Genomic DNA, 11,446 nt, shown 5'->3' with positions numbered 1-11,446 from the left:
CTGAAGGATCATGTGACACTTTATACTGGAGTAATGGCTGATGGAAATTCAGCTTTGCATCACAGAAATAAATTATATTTGAAAGGATATTAAAATAGAAACCATTATTTTATATTGTAATAACATTTTGTATGATTACTGTTTTTTTTCTGTATTTTTGATCAAATAAAGCAGCCTTGATGAGCAGAAGAGACTTCTTTAAAAAACATTACAAGTCTTACTGATCCCAAACTTTTTTCATCAAAGAATCCTGAAAAAAATGTACTGTTGTAACTATTTTAAATATTAATAATGATAATAATAAATGCTTTTTTTTTTGAGCAGCAAATCAGAATATTAGAATGATTTCTGAAGAATCGTGTGACACTGAAGACTGGAGTAATGATGCTGAAAAAAATCAGCTTTGAAATCACAGGAATAAATTACTGTTCAGGAATTAATCTTACTGTTCAAAAACTTTCGACTGGTAGTGTATACACTCTAAAAAAATGCTGGGTTAAATATAACCCAGCGCTGGGTTAAACAACCCAATAGCTGGGGCTGGGTCAAATCAACCCAATAGCAAAACAACCCAATAGCTGGGTCAAAACAACCCAATAGCTGGGTCAAAACAACCCAATAGCTGGGTCAAATCAACCCAATAGCAAAACAACCCAATAGCTGGGTCAAAACAACCCAACCGCTGGGTCAAAACAACCCAATAGCTGGGTCAAAACAACCCAATAGCAAAACAACCCAACCACTGGGTCAAAACAACCCAATAGCTGGGTTATATTTAACCCAGCATTTTTTAGAGTGTATATACACAATGCATTAATAGCTGTATTAAGAGAATACTATAATCAGTAACTGTAATTATAATCAGCAAACTGTATGTTGTCTTCTGGAACGAGTAAATATGGTCTGTATAGCTTTAAAAAAAAAGAAAGAAAAGAAGATATTTCCATCTCTTAATGCATCCGTATGTCTCCTTGAGCACTGATGAACTTTTGTAATAGCTGTGTGAGTCCCTCAACTGTCCTCAGGGTGAAAGAAAGAAACTACTCTACTGGAACTACTCATGGAAAGGGTTTGCAGAAGATGCTGGAAAACCTCAGAAAATACATAACTGCTCACAGTTACTGTCACAAAACATATCATCCCGGTAACGATGGAGTATTAAGAATGAAATGTATGTTAATATTTGAGTCATTTGTGTAAATTCAGCTATTATTATTATTATTCTTGTGGGCTATATGTACACATTGTTATGTGAAATAGATTATTTAGGGCCATAAAAATAAATAAAAATATGATCCCTCCTATTTGTAATTAATGAGCAAACAATATGAGCTTTGTGGACAATCGCAGATTACAGCAAGAAAGAAATATTGCTAGAATGTAACTAATGCTCAGGACGCTACAAAGCGTTATTGCGTCATAGTGTCTGTGACGCCGGTAGAGGGCGCGAACACACGCGCAGCGCTCGCATAACGGAAACTGCGCGTGAGGAGAGACATGCGCGTCAGGCAGCGAGAGAACGAGAAAAACATTTCTGCACTTCTGAAGCTCAACTTCACTTCTTCAGCTCGACAGACCTGCCATTTCCTTCAGGTTTTACTCTCTCTGTCTGGGCGCCGTTTCTTATTAGCCCGCGGAAGCGGTGAGCAGATACTGAGGCGCGTTTGAAGTAGCAGAATGTAACACGAAGCGAGGATAGAAAGTTTTCAAGTCGAGCTCATGTAAGCGACTCTGTGACCGAGCGATGCTTACTGGTTAAATTAAGCCTCAGAAGCGTCCAAAGAGAAACCCAGAGGCGTTCAAGTCCTCGTTTTCCACTCATAGTACGGTTTTCTTCATCTCTTCACTTGTTATGGAAACGCCTTTCTAGCGTTAAAGGTATGTTTCCTCTCTTTTCCTCTTGTCTTCAGTGTGTATCCTTCTAGATGTTTATCATGATGATAAAGCCTGAACAAAGACATTGTATAACTTGTTTTGCTGGTATTTGTGGTCTTGTGCCAGTTAATGTGATCTAGAGTGGGAGGGTCTCCAGATGTGCTTCCAGATGTGAGCTGGAGTTCTTCAGTGCAAAAGACAAAAAATGTGCAAAACTCTTCCAGAATACATTGAGTTTGAAGTTACGCTTATTATGCATGTAGATAATGGCTTGATGAGCTCTGTGCCCCCCATTCAGGGAAATAAAGACTTGAATCTGTTTTGTTTCAAACAGGAATGAGGAGCTGGATGACAATGGAAGCCACTTTGTTAAGCATCACCGTGGAGTGACACTCTCAATCCAACATGTGCAACAAGTGCTGGAAATCACACAGCCAGCCATGAAGCATGCTATCCGGATTGCATGTTTTTAGAGGGGAACAACGAAAAATAGGCGCCTTATTCTTGGGTCCAATTTCGCTACCTAGTACACCAGGGATTGTACATGACTGCGGCGATTATGCTCACCTGCCTTAGGACAGAAGAATATTGCATTTAATTAAAAACACAACCTGCTCACTCATTGGATATCAGCCACGGTTTCCAAGCTTGTCAGTTTTACATGGTTTACTTTCAATCTGTGGAAGAAACTAATGTCTGCCAGTAGTAGCACCTTTCCTCTGACCTTACCTAAACCCTTTGCCCACTCTCCGCATCAGACTGCACCCCCAACCCCTTCTCCATCACCCAGCCCTCCGGTGCCACTCTGTGTCCGTCTCTCCAATGGGAATCACAGCGTTCCGAGCCCCACCAGCTCCCTCCACGGAGTGTCCTTCCTCCTTCAGATCGGACTTACCAGGGAGATGGTCACCCTGGAGCCACACGATCTGTCCCTCAGTTCTGTGATGGATTTGGTCTGCTCCATAGTCGATCAAAAGGTAATAACCTTTCAAGGATATTTCTTATTTGCATGATCTACTCGCTTACTGAATCTAGGTGCTTGGTCACACTTCGTAAAATCATTTGAAAGTGTACCTGTCGAATCTCTACACATTTTTGCTTTACACAGTATATATGTTTTTAGACCATTTTCATTTTTGAAATTGAATTCTGGTCATTTCTGTAAAAGGGTAAGACTAATTGACTGATGCGAGGGGTTTCCTGTAATCTTCAGGAAGTTGATTTAGGTGGATGAGCATGAGGAGCATTAGTGACTGATTAAAGAACACATTTTCATTCAATCTCATCTAAATCTGCTTTGATCCACATGCATTTCCACAAACACGGCAGATGCGGTGGGATGCATGTTGCTAGAAGCACAGTTCCACTGTTCACAGGGTGAAGGCAATGGCTGTGGATTTCAGACCTTTGTCATAAATCAGTATTACAGTAAATACATGATTTGGTTTAAAGTAATTTGAATGCTTGGGTAGTTTGAAGAGAGAAAAAAGCTATAGTGCCGAAGGCTATGTGTGTGGCCGCTAAAGTGTTGCTAGGCAGTGTTGGGAGTAACGCGTTACAAAAGTAATGGATTACTTTTTGCTGTAGCGCAGTAGTGTAAGGCATTAATAATCAATTTTCAGTAATATTTTACTCCGTACATGTTCGGTAACGCATGCGTTACAACACACTTTTAGCCCAAAATGTAATTGTTCAAAGAAAAAAAAAAACAGCAAGACCACAAGACGTTAACGAATCAAAAATGCAGCAAGTAAGTTCTATTTCCTGTTCGTGGCAGTCAATAGCCGCGTGTGGTGTCCCAAGTTTGTAAATAAAGACTAAACGACAGCTTTTGATATCTCCCTCTTTACTGCATTGAAGTTTTAAGTAAAGCATTTTCATGTTTTGGGCAGCGTGGATCACGCATCTTTCCCGCAGCAGGTCACTCTGTTTCATTCGCTAGTTTAAGATGCATTTCATCCATAGAAATGCATTATTCATTGCTGTAATTTGACGTGACTGGTGGAAGTTTTCCGTGCTCGGTGGGCAGACACGACTAATCGGTAATGACATTTGTTGTCGATTATTAGCGATTTTATATAATTCTTTAAAAAACATTAAAAATCTTACTGTTCAAAAACTTTTGACTGGTATGTTAGCCTATAGTTTGAAGTAAAAAATATTAATATTAATAAGGAGAATCTGAGATTTATTTGACAGTGATTTCACATTTCTTGTTTGTATGAAGGCTAAATACCAATAAAAGGTGAACATTTATTTATTTGCGCCATTTTTTCCCTAAATATAGTTTTATAGGAGTAGGTTTCATAGAGTTGGCAAATAAATTTTTCATAAGTTTGTAGGTACAGACATCTGTTGTGGCCGTTCTTGGCCATTTTTATGAGGCTTTTTTAATAGTGTTCATATCGATATCGGAATTATATCGGATCGAACGAAATTAAGAAATATATCGTGATATATATCGTCCAGCCCTATTTTATCGATTAAGTGTTGCAGTTGCAGCCCTATATATATATATATATATATATATTTTTAGAACATGGCACTTGTGTGTTAAATTATATTTAAATGATTTTCCCTTTTCTTATCACAGACTGTCTTTTTGTCATTGACCCGCACAATGTTTTTAGTGTTGTTTACTTTACAGTAAAATATAGGCATATAGTTAAGCATGTGTCATTGTTAGTCCTGTCACGATAACAACTTTTTGTTGTGCGATATATTGCCCCAGAAATAATTGCGATAAGCGATATTATTGTCATTTTAAAGACCATTTTATGCCACTGAATATATAATCATAATGTAACAGCATAATAATGCAAGAAGGCCTACACACTTCCAAATGACAACAAACTTTTAATTTTTAAGACTATTTAGATAATGGAAATTAATTATCAAAATATTAGATACCTTAAAAAACTTGAATAAATAGTAAATAAACATTATCTAACAAAAAGTGCAAAGTAACAAGTAGAAAAAAGAAAGATGCACAAAGAACTTGTATGGAGATTTTTCCATCTACAGATTTTTCCCAGACCTTATTTTCTCTGTAAATGAAGGGTGCACACTATTGCTGAAAAACACAATCACTACTTAGCAGTCAGATGTCCGTATGATGTCATGCCCCTTACAATAGCCGCCTGCGAGCTTTAGTGTAAATATTGCGTCAATATCAAATCAGTTTGAGCACGATTTAAACCCGGATGATTGTAATCACTCTAAGTTCGTCTGCCTTGGGAAAGCTAGCGTGTCTCTGACATAGTGATAACACTCGTTGCCTTCTCTAGTGCAGCTCAACCAGGTCTCGTCCCATTCGTCAATCTTTGTGATATCACAAATCCCGGAAAATATGCGTTGTAGTCCAAACGAGTCGTTCGTTGTAGTTTTTGAAAAGTTCTGTTAAATAAAATATCTCCTTTTCAATTGGACTTTGAGCTTTGTAACTTTGCAGATCTTTTTTATGCTCAAACAGCAACATTACAGACTAACTAAAGTGGAAAAAGTGAAAACGCATAATAGCACCCCTTTAACTGTCTGTGTAATGCATGCGGCAGATAAGTGCGTACATACAATCTATTAGAGAACAGAAAACACTCTTTATCAATCAGACACTAACCAAGAGGTGTACATTTTAGTTGTTTGAATTGTCACACATTGTGCATACAGTAAACACATGCCTTTTCTGAGATGATGTCGTCATCACCCAGTGTTTACATTAAATATGATGTTGCCTGCTTTAATCAGCTACTTCATGTCAAAGTTTCAGTTATCGAATCGGTTAAAGTTGCAGTTTCTGTTCATATTTCTCTTTTTAGTGTCCAATATTTAGGTGCTTTCCTAGTAGGGCTTCAAAAATGAATGGTTGAAATTTAGAACAAATCGATAATGAAAGTAAATGTTGCCTGCATGAAGAACCACCGTCATTGACAACAGTATATAGCATTTCTATTAAGGGTAAATTTGAATTTGTCAGTTATAGAAAAGAAAGAAAAACTTATATTGATCAGCACACTGTATCAGAACAGGCTGTAGGACTGCCAAATTTGGAGAATGCAGTTTAAAAGCTGTAGGAATTACAGTCTTGAGTAAAGGATTTTGAATTCTCATTACACTCTTTTAGTCGTATATGGGCAGTTTTAAATCTAAACCTCAATCTTTGTTTTTTCTACCAATTCATAGAAAAAGCATAAATAAAGTCCCTGCCTTTTGAAACCTGCAAGCGGTGGCTTCAAATCATAGCCTTGTTCTGAGAGCAGCTAGATGTCAGATGACCTGTGAATGACAAGAGCTGTGCCATTACTGTCTGGTAAAAGATGCTGAATATCAGGTCAATATGCCACATAAGAGCAGCACAGTGAGTTAATGACATGCTGCATCTGGCTTTGTACAGTCTGTGCAGTGCAGTTCGGGTCAAGTTCACATTCCTTCAGGCCAGTGTGCTGCTGCTGTTTTTTAATTAAGTTTATTGGTGCTAGTTATTCAGAGGGGGAAATACTCCATTGATATCTTATGGAATCTTGTAAGATGTTAGCGTTAAGATAGGAATGTTGTACAAAGACCCAGTCCAGGCATTTAGAGCAAGCATCTTGTTGATGAGTCACACCCTCCAGCTGACCTGAAAACAGTCCTGCTCACTGTGAAGGTGCAGAAGAGTTCAAAAGTCATAAATATGATGTGATGTATGTTATGTTGAAGTAAAATGAACAATTTCACATACTTTTTCTCTTTTTCCACTTCCAAACAAAGGCAGGATGATTTTTTAGCACTAGTGTACAGTAGATGTGTAATTATTTCAAAATATAATTCAAAATAATTATTTTATTCATTTGCATTAATTATTTGAGTCTGGTGTCTTTCGGTGTGGAGTTTGCATGTCCCCCCGTGTTGGTGTAGGTTTTCTTTTGGTGCTTCATTACTGTTATACACTGGGGAAAAAAACTATAAAATAAAAAAAAATAATAATGGTGTAGGATTTACTTTGAAACAGTTTTCACCTGCTTGTAATTTTCACAAATAATTACAAAGAAAGAAGTAACAAAGCAGCGCATTAAATTAAACATCACAATCTTAGTTTTGTGGAGAAGGCTTTCACACTTTCATAGGCTGCTGTGATGAGCTGACCTGGGGCCTGGAGCTTCAGGTTAAGGACGTTCAGCTCCTGTGTTATGTCAACTAAGAATGCAAGATCCATGACCCATTTAGGATCATCAAATTCAGGAACATCCATTCTGCCATCTTCCATGAATCTCTTCACCTCTACTCTTAACTCAAAGAATCTCTTCAAGACTTTCCCCCTGCTGAGCCAGCGCACCTCAGTGAAATAAAGTACATCAACAGGGAGCAGACAGGAAAATGTTTTAAATGCTGATGCCTCATTAGATATGCTTTTGGATGAACTCTGTCTCTGGTGGCTATTATTTATGTGACGAAGACACCCATGGAAGTGATTCACCAGCCTTTTCACAATACATTTATTCACAAATACACTACAGCAGATGTGCTCTCCATCCTCCATCCTACATACAGTAATGATATATTTATGTCTGATCAGGACATTTGTGATCTGTAGTTTTACATGAGAAGGGCTCTTTGCAGACTGCATTCTGCCCCTTAATGCAAAAACCTCAGCACTTGGCTTTCGATGGAGTGGGATGAGCAATAGGGTCACTTGTGAATTATGTATTACAGGTACAAAGTGATCTGCGCTCAGCTTCAATGTCACTCTACTCTCATTACTAATCAGCGAGGAATCATTATGACTTCGACTAATTCCAGACAAAAGTAACTGTTTGTGCTTCTACACTGCTGTGGTGTTTTGTTCCTGAGGTCTGATGGGCATTTGTAGTTCAGAAAGACTTGAGCAATAAACATCTGCAAGGCACTTCCTGTTTTGGTGTCACTCAGGCTCTTGTCTGCAGCCACGGAGGGAGGCATCGTAAAACAAGAGTTCATCGCACTACGGCAAAACTACGCTCTACGGTTTTTTGCCTACATGATGCAGTCAGAATTCCTCACATTCCTGAGTGCTGATGTCAAATCAAACATCTCAAACTGACCTAATGTGAATCAGGTCACTTCTTTCAACCGCTGCTCTCGTTTCAAGGACAGTCTATTGATTTGAACTGCATCTGAAATGTAGGACTGTTAGACAGTTGGTGGCTTGTGGGTTGCTGTGGTTCTCTGCTCTGCTTCACATTGTAAAATAATGAGTATATGGTGTTCTTTGGCCCAGAACTTAACAGCCCCTCTTTTGCTGTCAGAGAATGATAAAGCAAGCTCCGTGGAAGAAAATGTGCAGATCTTTTGGCAAAGTAATTGGAAAAAAATATCAAAGTTCTCTCAATATCTCTCAAAAGACAATGCAACCTGTCCTTGTAATATGGGGATATCTGGAAACAGGATTTGCTTAAATGTGGTTGTCTTCCATGAAAGCAGGTTAGTGGGTCTGTTTAAAGTTTGATGCCAGTCAGTAATATTCATGTGCTTGTTCACTAGTAGATGAGTCATCTCATTGTTTTTGCTTGTTGTTCAGATGATTTGTTTCAAGACATTTGACATGTTTCTGTCCTGAAATCTCGTGTGTTGTACTCATTTTTTACGCACCTCATTCCAAACCTTCCATTGCAAATTCCAAAAAGTCATTTTAGAGCTAATAACGAAGGTTTGAGCCATTGATATGCAGGCGATTGCAGTTATTAATGCAGTCTAATGCGGTTATTCGAGAGAGAGAGAGCGAAAGAGAGAAAGGGAGAGAGAGAGATTAAGTGCGTGTGAATACTTGCGTGTCTGTGAATGCTTCTCATACTCGCTCCTCTCTGCCCCACGGGGCACGAATCCCACGTCACAGACGAGCCGTTCATGCTTGCCACACTCACACAGCCTGTCTCGTAATGCTCGTATATACTCGCACCCGGCTCCGCACCGCAAGTCTCCACGAGCGCATCTGGCAGTATGGATGAGGCTTGACGCACACGCGCAACCTGTGTCAACTCGCGCCTGGCTTCCCGTTTACGCGTTTAAAACTAATGTAAATTCAGTCTAACTGCTTTGCTAATTTCACTTGGATGAAATGAATCATTCAGCACATTTTCCACTTGCTCTTAAAATCCCAAATACTTAAAATGAATAAATCAGCCTATGTAACATATGTAATACTTTAATAATTGAAATACAGTTCTTATTTATTTATAAAAAATAAACAAATATTTTCTCTGAAATTAAAGGGGTCATATAATGCGATTTCAAATTTTCCTTTCTCTTTGGAGTGTTACAAGCTGATTGTGCATAGATAAGATCCCTGAAGTTGCAAAGACTCAAAACCAAAGAGATATTCTTTATCAAAGTTAAGACTCTGCCACGCCCACCTAAAACGGCTCGTTCTAACACGCCCCCACATATCTACCTCACTATGTGGAAATATTTGCATAATGCCGCCCAAATGTGCACGCAAAGAAAGAAGGCGTGGTTTCAGTAACTGCAGTTAGTGTTGAAGCAGCATGTCAGGGAGATGCTGTGTGTTTCTAGGCGAAAGCAAAAGCACTTTTTTGGCCTTCCGAAAGTAGATGCATTTAGGAATCTTTAAGATTATCCTCTCCTAGGTTTCGTGAACCTAGGAGAGGAGGTAATTCTGACTTTGCTATGACAATCTGGCGCTTCTGAATCAGCTACTGTTTTGTTACTAGTTTAAGTATTTGCTATTGACTGTTCAAATGCGGAGTTTTGCGCATTGTGTGTGTGTTTGTGTGCGCGCGATCGAGGGAGCTGATCTGATGTTTCCAGCACATCTACATTATATTATGCCATATTTCTGTATTATATTACTTAGATGTATATTTTGTATATTTTTATTTCTAGTTTATGTACTTGCATACATTAGTAATTCATTTTGCACTACATTCCTAATACTTTTAATATATTATTATAACAATTTTTTTTTTCTTCTTTCTGTTAATACATATGTGCACTATTTGTAAGCAGTCCAGCTGCAATTGCTTTGGCAATACAAATGTATAATTTTTGTCATGCCAATAAAGCACTCTTAAATTGAATTGAAAATATATATAGAGAGAGAGAGGGGGGGGGGGCGGTCACATCACAAACACATACCAGCTTCATCACTGTGTCTGTCACGCGACTCTGTTCCCCTTTCTGGCTCTGTCTTTACATTTATTTTGAAAGATGAAGCTCGCGATTATGGTAAGGGTCGTTACATTTCCGATGAGTGCTTGCGGTGTTCGGCCAATCACAATGCACTTGGCTAGCTGGCCAATCAGACCAGAATGCGCTTGTCGGAAGGAGGGACTTTGTAGAAAACGAAGCGTTTGAGAGAGGCGGGGCATAGAGGACCTACAATAATGTACAGTATTTTAAAAATAATGTGTTTTTTGAACATTAAAGCATGTCAACATATGTTACACCAAATACACAAAATAATGATCTTTAAAAAAGCATCATATGACCCCTTTAAGTTAATTCTGTAAAAGTAGTTATACCATTATAATTTTGCCTGCTGAAAAAAACCCCAATAGAACCCCTCCCAAAACACAATAACAAATTTAATGGATTTCAGGGTTATAATGGGAATTTGTTTGGTTTTAATGTAAACTATAATGGTGTATATTTGATGAATTCTATTGGTGGGATGTAATCTGGCAGATGGCAACCAATAGAACAGCCCTAGCCTATATCCAGCTTAGGCTGTTTTCCCTAAATTTGTATATATACTGTTTGAATGACAGCTTGGTAAATCTGTTGGCAATCAAATATTCAATATCGCTACTCATCATAAGTACTTGGTACATTATTAGCGCAGTGGCAGACATTCAAACTAATATCACATAATTTACATCTCTGTGATGATTGGTTGATATCAGAAGGGAAGCTAGCCTCCCTTGCGAGGGTTCTTTTCTCAACACTCCTCAGCGCTGAAAGTGAACACTCGATGGTGATTGGCTAATTTTTTTTACCAACGGAGGCACGAGAGCTCAGCGCTCGCTCGGGCAAACTACGGTTTCTCGACTTGATAACCAGTCTCGCTAGTAAAGGTTTGATTGATGAAGACTGCAATCAAGGTAAAGACTATTGTTTTTTGGCATCTCCATGTTGTCCTGTTCGGTATCGCAACTTGACTTCTCTAAAATGTAAAAAAAGCTTTTTGCTCTTGCACTTTACACATACAATACAAATCTGAATTTTTTTGCATTTTTTTTCTTTCATATATGCTTATATGGGCTCCTTATATCATTTGGTTCTTTGGTGTTCTTTTGGAGTTTCCTTTTGGAGTTCTTTTGGAGTCCTTTTTTGGAAAGACATCTACATTTATCTTGAAAAAAGCTTGCAGAAAATAAAGATTTTTGAGAATCACCCTTCGATCTTTTAGTTTACTTTGCTGAATATATCAAATTATGACAAAATAAACATTTGAAACAAGATATATGGTCTATGCTTAATTTCATGAAGTTTGCGATTAATCGCGATTAATCACAGAAAAACAGTGTGATTAATTAGATACAAAATTGTAATCTATTGACAGCCCTATATATATGTGTGTGTGTATATATATATATATATA

At 38.1% G+C, this 11,446-nt stretch overlaps 1 protein-coding gene across 4 annotated transcripts in view; it reads left to right on the top strand.

Moving 5' to 3' along the window:
* Positions 1-1,485: 1,485 nt before the first annotated feature.
* Positions 1,486-11,446, top strand: part of LOC107558350 (serine/threonine-protein kinase D3) — a 77,648-nt gene continuing 67,687 nt past the window's right edge. For 3 of the 4 annotated variants that reach the window (XM_016242008.1, XM_016242006.1, XM_016242009.1), the window contains exons 1-2: positions 1,486-1,878; positions 2,210-2,852. In XM_016242008.1, the coding sequence (XP_016097494.1) occupies positions 2,568-2,852 (285 nt within the window). In that variant the 5' untranslated portion in view covers positions 1,486-1,878; positions 2,210-2,567. The remainder of the gene's footprint in view (positions 1,879-2,209; positions 2,853-11,446) is intronic. The other variant, XM_016242007.1, reaches the window with a different exon arrangement.

The sequence above is a fragment of the Sinocyclocheilus grahami genome, unplaced genomic scaffold (genome assembly GCF_001515645.1).
Source record: "Sinocyclocheilus grahami isolate Dianchi unplaced genomic scaffold, SAMN03320097.WGS_v1.1 scaffold642.1, whole genome shotgun sequence".
Taxonomy (NCBI): domain Eukaryota; kingdom Metazoa; phylum Chordata; class Actinopteri; order Cypriniformes; family Cyprinidae; genus Sinocyclocheilus; species Sinocyclocheilus grahami.
Note: the sequence above shows the minus strand (reverse complement) of the source record. Positions and strands in the feature narration are given on the sequence as shown.